Source organism: Mesoplodon mirus (genome assembly GCF_964341445.2).
Source record: "Mesoplodon mirus genome assembly, chromosome: 18".
NCBI classification, from domain to species: domain Eukaryota; kingdom Metazoa; phylum Chordata; class Mammalia; order Artiodactyla; family Ziphiidae; genus Mesoplodon; species Mesoplodon mirus.
In genome coordinates this window covers 62,104,604-62,124,482 of record NC_138994.1, presented here as the reverse complement: position 1 = coordinate 62,124,482, position 19,879 = coordinate 62,104,604, and the positions used below count along the sequence as shown (strand labels likewise).

Sequence of the window (19,879 nt, the reverse complement as noted above, 5' to 3'; positions counted from 1 at the left end):
TAAATTTGTGGGTGACTTGTTAGAGGTGCTGAAGTATTTAAATAGACTTTTAAATACATTTTTTTCCCACATGATTTATACTTTGTATTTAGTAGTAACTCTGGTTGGAGATTAAATTGGTTGGCTGAGGGTCGGGGGCAAGCATATTCAAACAAATAAGTTTCCATTACATATCCAAGATAGGAGTTGATCTCATCTCAAGGAAAGATGGTCCAGCTTTTTTAACTGGGATGCTTGTTTTGTGGCAGTGATCTATTATTTGCTTCCATTAAACAATACATATTATACTTTAAGGTATTAAGCTCCCTTTAGCCTCCTTAAAGAATTTGAATTCAACTGCTTAGCAGCTCTCACACCTCTATTAAAAGGCCATCGTTTTAATTTTCTCAAAATTCTTTGCTATTTTTAATGTTATTGTTATTTTATCACATTTCTTAATGCTTTCTTATGTGTGCAGATGGTGAGTTATCTTAATTTAGATTGTATTAGTTATTGTCCTGTTCTATAAAAAGAATAAATTGAAATGATTTGTGCCTGTATGTCTACGTTACAGAGTTAAGCTGTCATCCCTGCCCTCCTCCCAAAACCACCCTGCCAACGCCTTTCATGTAAAGAATAAACCGTGTAATTAACTAGGGGCTGGGGAAGACAGCAGAGGAAAGTACGTCATTCCCAAATCCTGCTTCCCTCTGAGTCCAGTTTCTAATCCCTTGGTTTCTTTTTATAAACAGGACTATAACTCTCACAATTGTTCAAGTCTGGTTGTGGTTTACATATTGTGTGGGATGGGAATAACATTTTTCGTTTTATGGAAGAAGCTTTGACCCATGTAGTAATTAGGAAGGGTCGTGGTACAAAGCTGTATGTTTTGTGTCCTGTCCCATCCCTCTCTCCACCCCGACTCCCACCCCCGTACTATCTTATAATTTTTGTTCTTCAGGAGCCAGATTCTCTGTGGCTCAGTAATGGAGTTTTCCTTAGTCTCTAAGGACTAATCTGAATTAGATAGCCTAGTGTCAGCCGTGGGCTTTTGACCTCTAGTAATTTAACCAAAATCACTTTTCGGACTGTGATGGATTTCAAATTATAAGTACAAGCCTTTGCATCTGACTCAGTGAACTATTAACATTCAAGGCGAATTTCATCCTTCTTTTACTAAATGTTTGCTGTCTTAACTGGATGAAGCTTGAATTTTGTTCTTATCTCTAGTATATTAAGATCTGAAACTGTCCTCCTTTGTCCCCCTGTCCTTTCCTCCAGCACCCCTACCGTCCCTTTGTATCTTAAACCAACTAAACGTAGCATGCACTTCTCTTATGTGCTAGTGGTACAAAGTAGAGTTGAAGTAGATCCTCTTCCAAAGAGAAGTTTCCACGAGATTTAGTTGAATGGGGCGGGGCTCGGGGGGGGCGGGGATGACTGCCCTTTAAAAAGTAGACATTTCCCCCATGTGCTTGAATCAGATTTGCTTTGCTCTGTGTACCTGCCACTAACTCAGTTTATGGGTAAGCATTCTTAATTAAGCATAAAGATTACAACTTGTTTTCCATTGTTAAGTGAGCTGTTCTTTAGACTCATTTTTAGTTGAGATTTAGAATTCTTTGGAAGTCATGCTGTCTGTTTAAAATGTCTTGATTAGAGGTGATAGAGTTTTTGTTTCACAGTTAGGTGTAGGTTACTCAGTTTCAGCTATCTCTTCAATGGTTGCTAGTCTGTCAGTGTGACTTCTGTAGTTGGTTATTAGTCTCATGATAGAACCATTTTGTTTGGAAGTTACAGATTTTGCTGCAGAGAGAGTCTAGTCTAGCTAGATATTAATTTATCCTGAACTTTGCTTTCTTAGTGATTCATAATTCTTAATTTTGTTTTTAGCTGGGAAAACTCTTCAGATATTTAACATTGAAATGAAAAGTAAAATGAAGGCCCATACCATGACCGATGATGTCACCTTCTGGAAATGGATCTCTTTGAATACGGTTGCTCTTGTTACGGATAATGCAGTTTATCATTGGAGTATGGAGGGAGAGTCTCAGCCAGTGAAAATGTTTGATCGCCATTCTAGCCTTGCAGGGTGCCAGATTATCAATTATCGTACTGATGCAAAGCAAAAGTGGTTACTTCTGACTGGCATATCTGCACAGGTAACATTTTTCTAGTTTTTAATAAAAGGTTTAGAGAATTAATGGGCTCAGAACGCAGTTTATTTTGAAATTAGGTTGTCTTTGCAAATCTGATTTATTTTGGAAGACTGGTTTTTTTCCTTCCTTTTTTTTTTTTGTTTTTAGGAAATAGAGGTTGCTGGCTTAATGCCTTTATACTAACATACAGTTCAGAGTACTCTTACCAAGGTGTTTTTAGGTCTTATTTGAAGGTTGAGTGGATAATGAGTTCCTGTATGAATGATTTGCAATTTATTGTGGATATTTACTGCAGAATAAGTACTCCTGTATCTTTCTTTTTTTAAAGATAGTGTAAAGAGATGGTTGTATATGAGGCACATTTTAAACATTCATGTTAACGCTTTAATAAGAGAGTGTTTGCAGCTAAATTTTAAATTAAGAGGTATCAAATCTACATTGAGAGACTAACAAGGAATTGTAAATCCTTGTAAAGCATTCTAGTTATTTCAGTAGTTGTTGAATCTGGGAGTTATTGGGTCCCCAAACTTTATTCTGCTTGATCTTTTGTAGCAAAATCGTGTGGTAGGAGCTATGCAGTTATATTCTGTAGATAGGAAAGTGTCTCAGCCCATTGAAGGACATGCGGCTAGCTTCGCACAGTTTAAGATGGAAGGAAATGCAGAAGAGTCGACGTTATTTTGTTTTGCAGTACGGGGTCAAGCTGGAGGGAAGGTAAGTTTTGCCTTTGGAAATTATTTTAGTGAGAACTTATCTTTTTTGTCTTTCTGTTACTAATTAGTTACCTAATTTCAAAATAGTCTTCTCCCTTTCTTGCTAATTTGTTTTTAACATTCAGATTTTTGGTGACTTAATTTGTTTAAATTCTGTTTCTAGTGATACTTGTCAAAAATGAATGTTCTTTAACAGCTTATTTGTATCAGCTGTTTATAGTAAGACTTTATTTTCATTGCCTTTACCAAAGGCCTTAATTAGATGTTTTTCAACTTTACAGTGCATAAGAATCACTAGGGTGGCTAAAGTGTACATTTGTGTGCCTTGCATCTAGAGAGTCTGATTCAGTAAGTGGAGCTCATAATGTGCTAAATTTTAAATGCTCTAGGTGACTAGACAGAATATGTGGACCACAATTTCAGTACCATCGCCTTAAATCAGAGCTTCTCAGCGCTGACTATACATTGAAATCACCTGGACAAATTGAAGTACTTTGTACGGTTCTTAGTTTCAGACAACAGAAACAGGGTGTGGTTGATTAGAGCATAAACAATTGAATGAAAGGATATTGGATAGTTTTCAATAGCTAGGAAGGTTAAGAACCAAGCTTGGGAAATTAGGAGGAACAAGGGAGAATGGGCAGCAGCCAAAAGCCCTGACCCGGAGCTCTGCGGACCTGCTGCTGCTGATTGCACCGCTGGATGCCACAGCTGGCACTGCTGCCCCTGGAAACTCAGTTTGCCTGCTTTTCTCATTGCCATAGCAGAATCTCGGACGTCTTAATGTTTTTCCATGCTAAGTAGTTTTTAAAAATCAAGACAGAGATTGCCTAAAATATGGTAATCGATAGCCTTTAAGCTGAATGGCTAGTCATCCTAATTAAGGATGAGACCACCCTAGTAACTTTCATATGGTTATATATCTTGGAAACGGAATTATTTATTGTTTAGTCCATTCCTGACATGACTAAGCAAAATATATAATACTCTTTCATTGATATTATTTGCTTTCTCTGGCCTCGCTCACCGATGTGAAGCATCGGACATTTTATTTTTTTTATTTTTTTTATTTTTTATTTTTTTTTCCGTACGCGGGCCTCTCACTGTTGTGGCCTCTCCCGTTGCGGAGCACAGGCTCCGGATGCGCAGGCTCAGCGGCCATGGCTCACGGGCCCAGCCGCTCCGCGGCATATGGGATCCTCCCAGACCGGGGCACGAACCCGTATCCCCTGCATCGGCAGGCGGACTCTCAACCACTGCGCCACCAGGGAGGCCCGCATCGGACATTTTAAATCAGAAAGTTCTCATCCAAATTTGTGAGGTGTATGTGATTAGAGCGACAACTCAGCTTAAGTGCATACTTATCTAAAGTGCATACTTTAGGGTAGGTGTGGGCAGAGAAGAACTTAACAACTTAAGTTAGATTTCTATTTGGAAAAACTAAATTATAATCAAAAGCCCTTTTGTGGGTATTGTTTTACCATTCTTAATTTAAAGTAGATTGAGGTGTGATGGAGCTATTCAACCGACTTTTTAAAATTTTTATCTTGAAATAATACATATTATTCATGGGAAGCTGCAAAGACGGTACGGAGAAATCCACCATCTTTAACCCCTGAAAATCACGAATTTACTCTCCATTACTAGAATTTTGTCTCTTCAAGAATGCTGTGTAAATTGAATCATATAGTATGTGATCTTCTGAGAGTGCCCTTTTTGTGTGTGTTCCCACTGGGCATAGTGTCCGTGAACGTTCATTTTATTCCTGAGGAGTTCCATGGTATGGTTGTACCATATAGTTTAATGTTCTCCTATCATAGGACATTTTGGTTGTTTTTAGTCTGGGGCTATAAATAAAGCTGCTATGGTCCTTTTAGCATTTGATCATAAGTTTTATTTTCTTTTGAACAGTTACATATCATTGAAGTTGGCACACCACCTACAGGGAACCAACCCTTTCCAAAGAAGGCAGTGGATGTTTTCTTTCCTCCAGAAGCACAAAATGACTTTCCTGTTGCAATGCAGGTATTTTAAGCAAAACAAATGAACTTAAAATCTCTCCTCTTAACACAATTAATTCAAAAACTACAACTGATAGTCAATATAATTTAAGTGGTGCCTTTACTCAAAAGTAGTTTGTTAGTGAAACTTTGTAAAGTAATACACTTTCTTTAATGTAATATATAAATTGGGTTATCCCAGGTTGTTCAAAATGATGTTTTTCTCTTTTATCTTATATAATTTATTAATATTCTTGTGTTTTATGTAAGAGCTTGGGATATTCCATATTTGAATTTGCTGTAAAAATGAGGAAGCCATAAATACTAGCTTTTAATTTTTCATATAAGCCTCTTGTCAAAGTTCTAGAATTTCACCATCTCTAAAATGGAATTGGACTAAATTTTCTGTTTATAGATTCATTATTTTACTGAAGTGTTGATCTTCTTTATACAGATCAGTGAAAAGCATGATGTAGTATTCTTGATTACTAAGTATGGTTATATCCACCTGTATGATCTTGAGACTGGTACCTGCATCTACATGAATAGAATCAGTGGAGAAACAATCTTTGTCACTGCACCTCATGAAGCCACAGCTGGAATAATTGGAGTAAACAGAAAGGGACAAGTAAGGAAACTTTGAAAATTAAATTAAGTGATATAATAAAATAGCACTTATTAGTGTTAGCTTTTTTCAAAAAGTAAATGGTAACTTTGGATGTCAGAAAATAATATATACCTAAAAATGCAGAAGCATATGATAACAGTCTCTCTTTAACACTGTCTCAGAGAGAGAAACTATTTGGCATACAGTATAGCCACCTAGGATTGTGTGTGTGTCTCTATTATCAAGAGAAGTAACTCTTCATGCAAAGAAACTAGTAGGTTCACATTTGACAGACTGTGTACTTTATTTTTTTTGGCTGCACCTTGCGGCTTGTGGGATCTTAGTTACCTGTCCAGGGATTGAAGCCAGACCCCAGCAGTGAAAGCGCCAAGTCCTAACCACTGGACCAACAGGGAATTCCCAGATTGTATACTTTTTATAGGGGTTTTCTTCCTGTGATCTCTCTAAGACAAATTATCAACTACAAAGAAAAGAATTCTTCTTACATCTTTTTCCCTACCTCTTTAATTATTACTAAATGTTTAATGTTGGAAGGTGATATGTTACAGTAGCTATGATATGTTCAGTGGGGGTACTTGAAAAGTTATCCAGTTAGGGAGTATATTAGCTGTTCTGAATTTGTCACATTTGACATACCTCCTCATACCACCTAACACAAGTGATCCTTCTTCTGTGTTTTAGTGTTTCAATGTAATTTAAAATATTATACCAGGAGGTATCTTTTTCCCTAAAAAAAAAAAAATGGTTAAAATTTCAAAAACAGTACTGTTACTGGCCTTGCCTTTTACTAGTTTTCCTCCAAATTAGTATTTTCCCTAGATGGTAAGCAAAAGAAGTAAATAGTTTTTTTCTCCTTTATTCTATTAATTTCCAGAAAATGGTATGTATATGAAGAGAGAAATACTCTAGAGAGAGAGTCTTTCCCTACTTACCCATCTCCTCCCTCAATTGCACACCTGGTTAGGTGCTTCTGCTCTGTGTCCCTAGATCTTAGGTAGCCCTCTTCGTGGCACTTACCACAATGAATTACAGTTGTTTCAGTCACTATTCTCCCTTAGGAAAGGGGCTTTTCTTTGTTTAATTGTATTTCTACACCAGTCAATGTCTGGCCCAAAAGCTACTTTAAAAATATAGTAGCGTTCATCTATTCAGTTGCATGTGTCTCTCTTGGAAAAAACAAGAATGAATGGGTCCTTTGGTGAACTAGGTTAGTGATAATTTTATAATGATAAATTTTTTAAGCCAGAGACTACTGTTTTTTGGCGTTTTTTTTGAGACTATTATTTTTTTTTTTTTTTTTTTTTTTTGCTATACGCGGGCCTCTCACTGTTGTGGCCTCTCCCGTTGCGGAGCACAGGCTCCGGACGCACAGGCTCAGCGGCCATGGCTCACGGGCCCAGCCGCTCCGCGGCATATGGGATCCTCCCAGACCGGGGCACGAACCCGTATCCCCTGCATCGGCAGGCAGACTCTCAACCACTGCGCCACCAGGGAGGCCCGAGACTATTATTTGAACTAAAGTATCTTGCATAATTTTACCATATATATTTAATATTCATAACTTTGATTCTGGGAACTTATTGATTGTTTTCCTCCCCTTCCCCCCACAAATCTTCTGTGCCAGCTGCTTTGAATAAGAAGATGAATGTTTACAGTGACCTTTAGGCTTCAGGGCTTTACTCTTTTGCTCAGAGCCAACCAACTATAGCTGGACCTATGCCCTGAAGGAATGAGTGTGTGGTTTCTGTTGGTTGAAAAATCAAAAGTGATCAAGATGACATTGTTGCCAATATCTAGCTTACATTCTGAACTTGGTAGAACTGAGTACTTTAGAAGGTACAGGAACCTTCTCTGTCCCCTGTAGATCTTAAATACAGGTTTCTAGAAATCTGCTAGTACAGTCTAAAAGTAGGATAAAGATGAAACTGGTTTGGTGTTTGGGGAAGACTACAGAAAGTATAGTTAGAAGCGGGTTTGTTCATCTCTCTTATTTTTCCTAGGAGGTAAGTATTAAATTAAAGATGGGTGGAATGCAAATGACTATAAAGAAAGTAATTCTTCCTTTTTTTAAAAGGTGGTTCTTAATACGGAGGAGAGTGACACATGGCAGATAGAGGGTGGCCTAAGCTTTTGGCGATGGGGTCAGATCTGTAGAAATGAAAGAATTTCGGAGGTTAAAATTTTTTCACTTTCCTCAAAAGGAATAATAGAATAGGCAAATAGATATTACCTATCTGTTTGATTATTGAGTTCTCATTTATTTAACAAATATTAAGCATTTACTTTGTGCTAAACACTGCCTGGTGCTAATAATACAATTAAAGATAAGTCCCTTTCCTTATGTGGAATAGTGACTGAGAAACACTTAGATGAGAAATAATAGTATGAGAACTGCTGTTGGGGTAATACAAGTAGTTTACTGGGATGTATACCAGCTCTGGTGTTGGGGAGAGGAATGGATGCATAGTGAAGGGCTCCCTTTCTCTTTGGCAATTGACAGGAATTCAGCTTTTAAGCAGTGTTCTGTGACTTATTAGGAGGACTGAGGGTAGGTAATTGTTCTTCAAAAAGAAGCAATTAGAAGTTCCTCTTCACTTCCGGGTAAGATGGCGGAAGAGTAAGACGCGGAGATCACCTTCCTCCCCACGGATACACCAGAAATACAGCTACACGTGGAACAACTCCTACAGAACACCTACTGAAGGCTGGCAGAAGACCCCAGACCTCCCAAAAGGCAAGAAACTCCCCACATACCTGGGTAGGGCAAAGCGGAGAGATCCTCACACAGAGGATCGGTGCCGAGCGGCACTCACCAGCCCGAGAGGCTTGTCTGCTCGCCCACCGGGGCGCGCAGCGCTGGAAGCTGAGGCTCGGGCTTCGGTCAGAGCGCAGGGAGAGGACTGGGGCTGGCGGCGAGAACTCAGCCTGAAGGGGGCTAATGTGCCACAGCTAGCCAGGAGGGAGTCCGGGAAAACTCTGGAGCTGCCGAAGAGGCAAGAGACTTTTTCTTCCCTCTTGGTTTCCTGGTGCGCAAGGAGAGGGGATTAAGAGCGCTGCTTAAAGGGGCTCCACGGACGGGCACGAGTCGCGACTGAAAGCGCGGAGCCCAGTGACGGGCGTGGGACGCTGGGGCTGCTGCTGCTGCCGCCAAGAAGCCTGTGTGCGAGCGCAGGTCACTGCCCACACCGCACTTCCGGGAGCCTGTGCAGCCCGCCACTGCCGGGGTCCCGGGATCCAGGGGCGGCTTCCCTGGGAGAACGCACGGCGTGCCTCAGGCTGGTGCAACGCCACGCCGACCTCTGCCGCTGCAGGCTCGCCCCGCACTCCGTGCCCCTCCCTCCCGCCCGGCCTGAGTGAGCAAGAGTCCCCGAAGCGGCTGCTCCTTTAACCCTGTCCTGTCTGAGCGAAGAACAGACGCCCTCCGGCGACCTGACCTCAGAGGCGGGGCCAAATCCAAAGCTGAGACCCAGGAGCTGTGAGAACAAAGAAGAGAAAGGGAAACCTCTCCCAGCAGCCTCAGAAGCAGCGGATTAAAGCTCCACAATCAACTTGATGTACCCTGCATCTGTGGAACACATGAATAGACAACACATCATCCCAAATTGAGGAGCCGAGAGTCAGTGCTGTGCCTCTGAGGTGAGAGAGCCAACTTCAGGACACTGGTCCACAAGAGACCTCCCAGCTCCACATAATATCAAACGGCAAAAATCTTCCAGAGATCTCCATCTCAACACCAGCACCCAGCTTCACTCAACGACCAGCAAGCTACAGTGCTGGACACCCTATGCCAAACAACTAGCAAGACAGGAACACAACGCCACCCATTAGCAGAGAGGTGGCCTAAAATCATAAAAAGTCCGCAGACACCACAAAACACACCACCAGACGTGGACCTGCCCACCAGAAAGACAAGATCCAACCTCATCCACCAGAACACAGGCACTAGTCCCCTCCACCAGGAAGCCTACACAACCCACTAAACCAACCTTAACCACTGGGGACAGACACCAAAAACAACGGGAACTACGAACCTGTAGCCTGCAAAAAGGAGACCCCAAACACAGTAACATAAGCAAAATGAGAAGACAGAAAAACACACAGCAGGAGAAGGAGCAAGATAAAAACCCACCAGATCTAACAAATGAAGAGGTAATAGGCAGTCTACCTGAAAAAGAATTCAGAATAATGATGGTAAAGATGATCCAAGATTCTATTTCCCAGATCCAAAATCTTGGAAATAGAATAGACAAAATGCAAGAAACAGTTAACAAGGACCTAGAAGAACTAAAGATGAATCAAGCATCGATTAAAAACACAATACATGAAATAAAAAATACTCTAGATGGGATCAATAGCAGAATAACTGAGGCAGAAGAACGGATAAGTGAGGTGGAAGATAAAATAGTGGAAATAACTGCTGCAGAGCAAAATAAAGAAAAAAGAATGAAAAGAACAGAGGACAGTCTCAGAGACCTCTGGGACAACATTAAACGCACCAACATTCGAATTATAGGGGTTCCAGAAGAAGAAGAGAAAAAGAAAGGGACTGAGAAAATATTTGAAGAGATTATAGTTGAAAACTTCCCTAATATGGGAAAGGAAATAGTTAATCAAGTCCAGGAGGCACAGAGAGTCCCATACAGAATAAATCCAAGGAGAAATACGCCAAGACACATATTAATCAAACTGTCAAAAATTAAACACAAAGAAATCATATTAAAAGCAGCAAGGCAAAAACAACAAATAACACACAAGGGAATCCCCATCAGGATAACAGCTGATCTCTCAGCAGAAACTCTACAAGCCAGAAGGGAGTGGCAGGACATAATTAAAGTGATGAAGGAGAAAAACCTGCAACCAAGATTACTCTACCCAGCAAGGATCTCATTCAGATTTGATAGAGAAATTAAAACGTTTACAGACAAGCAAAAGCTGAGAGAGTTCAGCACCACCAAACCAGCTTTACAACAAATGCTAAAGGAACTTCTCTAGGCAAGAAACACAACAGAAGGAAAAGACCTACAATAACGAACCCAAAACAATTAAGAAAATGGGAATAGGAACATACATATCGATAATTACCTTAAATGTAAATGGACTAAATGCTCCCACCAAAAGACACAGAGTGGCTGAATGGATACAAAAACAAGACCCATATATATGCTGTCTACAAGAGACCCACTTCAGACCTAGAGACACATACAGACTGAAAGTAAGGGGATGGAAAAAGATATTCCATGCAAATGGAAATCAAAAGAAAGCTGGAGTAGCAATTCTCATATCAGACAAAATAGACTTTAAAATAAAGACTACTAGAAGAGACAAAGAAGGACACTACCTAATGATCAAGGGATCGATCCAAGAAGAAGATATAACAATTGTAAATATTTATGCACCAAACATAGGAGCACCTCAATACATAAGGCAAATACTAACAGCCATAAAAGGAGAAATCGACAGTAACACAATCATAGTAGGGGACTTTAACACCCCACTTTCACCAATGGACAGATCATCCAAAATGAAAATAAATAAGGAAACACAAGCTTTAAATGATACATTAAACAAGATGGACTTAATTGATATTTATAGGACATTCCATCCAAAAACAACAGAATACACATTTTTCTCAAGTGCTCATGGAACATTCTCCAGGATAGATCATATCTTGGGTCACAAATCAAGCCTTGGTAAATTTAAGAAAATTGAAATTGTATCAAGTATCTTTTCCGACCACAATGCTATGAGACTAGATATCAATTACAGGAAAAGAGCTGTAAAAAATACAAACACATGGAGGCTAAACAATACACTACTTAATAACGAAGTGATCACTGAAGAAATCAAAGAGGAAATTAAAAAATACCTAGAAACAAATGACAATGGAGACACGACCACCCAAAACCTATGGGATGCAGCAAAAGCAGTTCTAAGAGGGAAGTTTATAGCAATACAATCCCACCTTAAGAAACAGGAAACATCTCGAATAAACAACCTAACCTTGCACCTAAAGCAATTAGAGAAAGAAGAACAAAAACATCCCAAAGTTAGCAGAAGGAAAGAAATCATAAAAATCAGATCAGAAATAAATGAAAAAGAAATGAAGGAAATGATAGCAAAGATCAATAAAACTAAAAGCTGGTTCTTTGAGAAGATAAACAAAATTGATAAACCATTAGCCAGACTCATCAAGAAAAAAAGGGAGAAGACTCAAATCAATAGAATTAGAAATGAAAAAGGAGAAGTAACAACTGACACTGCAGAAATACAAAAGATCATGAGAGATTACTATAAGCAACTCTATGCCAATAAAATGGACAACCTGGAAGAAATGGACAAATTTTTAGAAATGCACAACCTGCCGAGATTGAACCAGGAAGAAATAGAAAATATGAACAGACCAATCACAAGCACTGAAATTGAAACTGTGATAAAAAATCTTCCAACAAACAAAAGCCCAGGACCAGATGGCTTCACAGGCGAATTCTATCAAGCATTTAGAGAAGAGCTAACACCTATCCTTCTGAAACTCTTCCAAAATATAGCAGAGGGAGGAACACTCCCAAACTCATTCTACGAGGCCACCATCACCTTGATACCAAAACCAGACAAGGATGTCACAAAGAAAGAAAACTACAGGCCAATATCACTGATGAACATAGATGCAAAAATCCTCAACAAAATACTAGCAAACAGAATCCAACAGCACATTAAAAGGATCATACACCATGATCAAGTGGGGTTTATTCCAGGAATGCAAGGATTCTTCAATATACGCAAATCAATCAACGTGATACACCATATTAACAAATTGAAGGAGAAAAACCATATGATCATCTCAATAGATGCAGAAAAAGCTTTTGACAAAATTCAACACCCATTTATGATAAAAACCCTGCAGAAAGTAGGCATAGAGGGAACTTTCCTCAACATAATAAAGGCCATATATGACAAACCCACAGCCAGCATCGTCCTCAATGGTGAAAAACTGAAACCATTTCCACTAAGATCAGGAACAAGACAAGGTTGCCCACTCTCACCACTCTTATTCAACCTAGTTTTGGAAGTTTTAGCCACAGCAATCAGAGAAGAAAAGGAAATAAAAGGAATCCAAATTGGAAAAGAAGAAGTAAAGCTGTCACTGTTTGCAGATGACATGATACTGTACATAGAGAATCCTAAAGATGCTACCAGAAAAGTACTAGAGCTAATCAATGAATTTGGTAAAGTTGCAGGATACAAAATTAATGCACAGAAATCTCTGGCATTCCTATATACTAATGATGAAAAATCTGAAAGTGAAATCAAGGAAACACTCCCATTTACCATTGCAACAAAAAGAATAAAATATCTAGGAATAAACCTACCTAAGGAGACAAAAGACCTGTATGCAGAAAATTATAAGACACTGATGAAAGAAATTAAAGATGATACAAATAGATGGAGAGATGTACCATGTTCTTGGATTGGAAGAATCAACATTGTGAAAATGACTCTACTACCCAAAGCAATCTACAGATTCAATGCAATCCCTATCAAACTACCACTGGCATTTTTCACAGAACTAGAACAAAAAATTTCACAATTTGTATGGAAACACAAAAGACCCCGAATAGCCAAAGCAATCTTGAGAACGAAAAATGGAGCTGGAGGAATCAGGCTCCCTGACTTCAGACTATACTACAAAGCTACAGTAATCAAGACAGTGTGGTACTGGCACAAAAACAGAAAGATAGATCAATGGAACAGGATAGAAAGCCCAGAGTTAAACGCACGGACATATGGTCACCTTATCTTTGATAAAGGAGGCAGGAATGTACAGTGGAGAAAGGACAGTCTCTTCAATAAGTGGTGCTGGGAAAACTGGATAGGGACATGTAAAAGTATGAGACTAGATCACTCCCTAACACCGTACACAAAAATAAGCTCAAAATGGATTAAAGACCTAAATGTAAGGCCAGACACTATCAAACTCTTAGAGGAAAACATAGGCAGAACCCTCTATGACATAAATCACAGCAAGATCCTTTTTGACCCACCTCCTAGAGAAATGGAAATAAAGACAAAAATAAACACATGGGACCTAATGAAACTTAAAAGCTTTTGCACAGCAAAGGAAACCATAAACAAGACCAAAAGACAACCCTCAGAATGGGAGAAAATATTTGCAAATGAAGCAACTGACAAAGGATTAATCTCCAAAATTTATAAGCAGCTCATGCAGCTCAATAACAAAAAAACAAACAACCCAATCCAAAAATGGGCAGAAGACCTAAATAGACATTTCTCCACAGAAGATATACAGACTGCCAACAAATACATGAAAGGATGCTCAACATCTTTACTCATTAGAGAAATGCAAATCAAAACTACCATGAGATATCATCTCACACCAGTCAGAATGGCCATCATCAAAAAATCTAGAAACAATAAATGCTGGAGAGGGTGTGGAAAAAAGGGAACACTCTTGCACTGCTGGTGGGAATGTGAATTGGTACAGCCGCTATGGAGAACGGTATGGAGGTTCCTTAAAAAACTACAAATAGAACTACCATATGACCCAGCAATCCCACTACTGGGCATATACCCTGAGAAAACCATAATTCAAAAAGAGACATGTACCAAAATGTTCATAGCAGCCCTATTTACAATAGCCCGGAGATGGAAACAACCTAAGTGTCCATCATCGGATGAATGGATAAAGAAGATGTGGCACATATATACAATGGAATATTACTCAGCCATAAAAAGAAATGAAATTGAGCTATTTGTAATGAGGTGGATAGACCTAGAGTCTGTCATACAGAGTGAAGTAAGTCAGAAAGAGAAAGACAAATACTGTATGCTAACACATATATATGGAATTTAAGGAAAAAAAATGTCATGAAGAACCTAGGGGTAAGACAGGAATAAAGACACAGACCTACTAGAGAATGGACTTGAGGATATGGGGAGGGGGAAGGGTAAGCTGTGACAAAGTGAGAGAGTGGCATGGACATATATACACTACGAAACGTAAGGTAGGTAGCTAGTGGGAAGCAGCCGCATAGCACAGGGAGATCAGCTCGGTGCTTTGTGACCGCCTGGAGGGGTGGGATAGGGAGGGTGGGAGGGAGATGCAAAAGGGAGGGGATATGGAAACATATGTATATGTATAACTGATTAAGTTTGTTATAAAAAAAAAATTTAATCTTGCAAAAAAAAAAAAAAAAAAAAGAAGTTCCTCTTCACTGGTGCCACATTTATAAGCACCTGCTGTATACCTTGCGGTATATAAGGTGCCTGAGGATTCAGTGGTCCTCCCCTCATTGAGTATATAATCTGGACTCTGGGAATGTAAATGTAGTTAAAATTACTGAAAAACACTAGAGTTAGAAGGAATGTACCTTAAACTTCTTCCAGGTGAACTCATACCATGTTAAGAATGAATGAATGGTAGCAAAGCAGTTAGAGTTTGGACAGTATGAAGTGGGGAGTTATTTATATTATAAGATGGCCATATTTTAGGAAACCGCAAATAGCTTAGTATCCTTTAGTCTTCTCTTTTCTGCCCTTTTTTTTTCTTTTTTTTTAATGGCAATAAGAAAGCAGCTGTCACAGTTTTATTACCTTTGTGACTCAGTAGTCATCAGCTCTAAATGGATTTGGTTTCACTGATGCTCACATGAACACATTGCAGCTATTCATTAGATCTTAAATTGCAGGTTCTCTCAGTATGTGTGGAAGAAGAAAACATAATTCCTTATATCACCAATGTCCTACAAAATCCTGACTTGGCCCTGAGAATGGCTGTACGTAACAACTTGGCTGGTGCTGAAGAACTCTTTGCCCGGAAATTCAATGCTCTTTTTGCCCAGGGAAATTACTCAGAGGCAGCAAAGGTGGCTGCTAATGCACCAAAGGTAAATAGTTATGAAAGTGAAGTTGCCATGATTGGATTAATGCTAATATGCTCTATTTCTAATACTGTTAGAACTGGAACCAGCTTTCCACAGAGAAGCTAATCTTTTTTAGGATATGTTTTCCAGTAGAATGAGTTGCTTGTCAGTACCTCTAGATTTAATTACTTTTCTGTGCTCTAGATTTGGTTAGCTTCTTAAAACTCCGAATGTCAGAATGATATATAGATCTAACAAGCTCTGATTTACAGAGATGTAATACTGTTTAGTTACTCAGTTGTTATACTGTTTGATCTTACCTGTGATAGCTACTGATTTTATTTCTAAGAGTTGAAAATTAAACAGATCCTGTTCAATTTATGGTAGGAAGAGTTGTCTGAAATTGAGCTGAATTTATCCTCATCACCTTGGTATTATGTTGGACTGAATTAACACCTTACTCCCTGACCAATGTAACGAAATTTCCACTTAACCTAATGTGAACCTGGAATAATAGCTAGTTGTAACTTATTGTCTTACACATTGACATTATTATAATTAGGTTGGTAAGTTCCTGATTCAGGATAATCTCATAACATTGAACCAGAAGTGTGACTGAATCTTTACTATTCAATATATTGAAGATTTGAGGTTTGGTTTTAGTAGATGGAATCATGCCTTTAAAATTGACTTAAGAGACCCATGGAGTTATTAGTGTGATGTTGGATCATCTTTAAAAGGAGTGTGTAACATTTCTGTTTCTTAAAGGGAATCCTTCGTACCCCAGACACCATCCGTCGGTTCCAGAGTGTCCCAGCTCAGCCAGGTCAAACTTCTCCCCTACTTCAGTACTTTGGAATCCTTTTGGACCAGGGCCAGCTAAACAAATATGAATCCTTAGAACTGTGTAGGCCTGTACTTCAGCAAGGGCGGAAACAGCTTTTGGAGAAATGGTTAAAAGAAGATAAGGTATATTCTGTTAACATATTTTTGCTTTGATTAAATACCATGTTAGCAAGTTAAAAACATAGGCTGTGCCAGAATATCTCCATCCATTATTTATTGCTTGTAGGAATAGAACAAGAATAGACATTGCATGAGATGCATAAACTTACTTCCTTTTGAAAATGTATTTATTTTCTGGCATGTTGAGGGTAGGATATCTATTTTAAAATGGAATCCAGGATTACTTGCTTGGTGGTTAAAACTCTAATCTGGAAGCAAATTGCTATCCTTTTGCTTCAGGAAAAGCTTAGTGTGAGACGCTTTGCACATTCATGTTTGTCAATGTATGTAACACTCACTTGGACCTAAGAATGTATTCCTTTCTCCCACATCCCACACTTGATATGCCCAGTAGTTTCAACCATACAACATCATATCTTTTCTTGTAGAACTTCCCAGGTATCAAAACTGTGATATTTGCTGCTAGTAACCATGTTTGGGTGTGCAAGGGAAACATATTATATAAAATGTTGGCTCAGAAATATGTTAACAAGACAGCAGGGCTGTCTAATTAGCAGTGATATAGATTCCCAAAGAGATTTCACAGAATGTTAATTGGCATTACATGAAAAAATATTTAACTAGTTTCTTGAAATTATTTAAATATAAATCTTTAAAAACTGTTGTTAACCAGCTTTCTTTACTGTAGGATTTCTCTATGCCTTTTAAATTCACTCAGTACTTACTAATTTCTTTTTACATAGAGTACCTAGTGGTATTATGTTTTCTGGAGCACATTATGGAAAATGTTGCTTATTTGTAAGGCAACTAACAAGTTTAAACAGGCCTTTAGTGGTATTATTCCTTTCATACCACCATAGAAAGCCTTCCTCCACAAAGTGGCAATATTGAATTGCCATGTCTTATGCCAGTGTCAAGAACTGAGGTGGTACTGTTTATAGCACTCTGAGTAGTGAATAACTTTTAATGTTAGACTTTTTGGCTTTAGTGTTATGTTGGTTATAGTTTTGCATTACTACTTGTAAGTCCTTGTTTCTTGACCCAGCTTCTGGCAATCTTGTAGGATATTGGAGGATAGTACTCCAGAGTTGGGATGCTTGGACAGGAGTCTGCTGAAGAATAGTTACTAGCCACATAGCGAGTATTTGAGGTCTGTCCTAATTGCTTAAGATAAGGGAGGATGGGAACAGCCAAGGTAACTTAGTTGACCAATATAAGTGTGAAAGCTTTTTGGGTATCATTACCTTTTTTGGTGAATGGTCACATAGGATTCGTTGGTAAAAAGGACACTGATCAACTCTTCATTAGTTAACGTGTTCGGTTGAGAGGTGTAGACTCTGATAGAACTTCTCATTGAATGTCGGTGATAATCATAGAAAATCAACTCTAGTATATAAAGCAGAACTCTTTTAGAGAAGCTGCTTTCCAGATTGGGCAGCTGACTAAGACAGGTTGAATAGTACAGAGGAGGGTATCTGCAAGTATACCACCTAAAAATTCTAAAATTTTTATCTGTTTGACCTCTTGAAATTAATGTCCTGCTTTATAACCTTAAATCCAAAAATCAAGAAGATAATGAAGCTTAGATCCTTCAGACATACAGATTATACCCTAATTTTAGTAATGGCCTTTATGGTAAGCCTCATCTGGCTCCTTGAATATCAGATTTTCATTTCATAACATTACATTAGGAGCTGCATTATTCTTGAAAAATTAAGACCATGTGGGTCTTATATCTGAATACTCTTAATAGTTAGAGGTGCAAGATTCTGCTTTTTAAGTATTTATGTTCCTAACAAGGTAATTGGTAGTATCTGTACGTGTGAAGTCTTGGTGGGTTTTTATCCTTGATTAAGTAGAATGTGTGGAGAATGCTGAGTTACTGCTGTGAATACAAAATCAAGAGTCTCGGGCTTCCCTGGTGGCGCAGTGGTTAAGAGTCCGCCTGCCAATGCAGGGGACACGGGTTCAAGCCCTGGTCCGGGAAGATCCCATGTGCCGCGGAGCAACTAAGTCCTTGTGCCACGACTACTGAGCCTGCACTCTAGAGCCCTCGAGCCACAACTACTGAAGCCCGCGAGCCACAACTACTGAAGCCCGCGAGCCACAACTACTGAAGCCCGTGCGCCTAGAACCCGTGCTCCATAACAGGAGAAAGCCACCTCAATGAGAAGCCTGTGTTCCACAACGAAGAGTAGCACCCGCTCGTCACAACTAGAGAAAGCCCGCACACGGCAATGAAGACGCAACACAGCCAAAAATAAATACATTAATTAATTAATTAATTATTTAAAAAAATCAAGTCTTTATAACCACAACCCCTGTATATTTATAATACATTCTGGGACAACTGAGAAACTAAGTGCCTGTCATGTTAGTTATTATTTATAGTGGAAGTAGTGTCAATTGCTGATTTATACAACAGCTCATGGATTACTAAACAGTCTCTGTTTTTCCTTTGGACAGCTGGAATGCTCTGAAGAACTGGGAGACCTTGTGAAATCCGTGGACCCTACATTGGCACTTAGTGTGTACCTAAGGGCTAATGTGCCAAATAAAGTCATTCAGTGCTTTGCAGAAACAGGTCAAGTTCAGAAGATTGTTTTATATGCTAAAAAAGTGAGTTCAATGAAACAGATTCTCCACATAAATTCATTAAAACATTGAGAAATTAGCTTATAGTAACTCTCAGTGAGTTTAATAGTAAATTTCCTTAAATATAATTACTTGGAAAAGTATAAAAATGCTGTTACGGCTCACATATAGAATTACACTTCAAAAATGGAGATGGGCTCCCCTGGTGGCACAGTGGTTGGGAGTCCGCCTGCCAATGCAGGGGACACGGGTTCGTGCCCCGGTCCGGGAGGATCCCACATGCCGCGGAGCGGCTGGGTCCGTGAGCCATGGCCGCTGAGCCCGCGCTTCCGGAGCCTGTGCTCCGCAACGGGAGATGCCACAACAGTGAGAAGCCCGCACACCACAAAAAAAAAAAAATGGAGACAGTTACTCTTGTATGACTTATAGAATTTAAGCTGCTAGGGCATGTTTAACCTGTTAGAACAGATTTTTTTGGTGGTCAATGATATTGAATAAGCCAATTATAAAAATTTATAGCTATTTGTTCAAATATGTTATCACCAAGGTGTTTATTTGTCTTGTATAAACCAAGATCAAATTGAGCATCTAAGTTAAAACTGAATTTGTATTTTCACCATTAGCTCTGTCTGTAGTAGCAAGATTCTATTGCAGAAAAAGCCTTTAAAGGATATAAAAATGGAACTTTGCAGCAGGTCTTAAGTTTTTGTCTCTTTGTAGGTTGGATATACTCCAGACTGGATTTTTCTGCTGAGAAATGTTATGCGAATCAGTCCAGATCAGGGGCAGCAGTTTGCTCAAATGTTAGTTCAGGATGAAGAACCTCTTGCTGATATCACACAGGTAAAGGAGTTAAAATGTAATTTGTAGAAGTTGATTTAAATAGCGATTGGGGGAGATCTGAGTTTAAACAACTTTGGAGAAGAATGGGTTAACTTTTTTATTTGTAGAAATTAGAGCT

General features: G+C 39.0%; 1 protein-coding gene across 2 annotated transcripts in view; it reads left to right on the top strand.

Annotated features, from left to right (window-relative positions):
• Positions 1-19,879, top strand: part of CLTC (clathrin heavy chain) — a 68,150-nt gene that overhangs the window by 21,607 nt on the left and 26,664 nt on the right. For both annotated transcript variants that reach the window (XM_082603167.1, XM_082603168.1), the window contains exons 3-10: positions 1,873-2,141; positions 2,691-2,852; positions 4,763-4,876; positions 5,306-5,479; positions 15,184-15,381; positions 16,126-16,326; positions 18,790-18,942; positions 19,639-19,761. In XM_082603167.1, the coding sequence (XP_082459293.1) occupies positions 1,873-2,141; positions 2,691-2,852; positions 4,763-4,876; positions 5,306-5,479; positions 15,184-15,381; positions 16,126-16,326; positions 18,790-18,942; positions 19,639-19,761 (1,394 nt within the window). The remainder of the gene's footprint in view (positions 1-1,872; positions 2,142-2,690; positions 2,853-4,762; positions 4,877-5,305; positions 5,480-15,183; positions 15,382-16,125; positions 16,327-18,789; positions 18,943-19,638; positions 19,762-19,879) is intronic.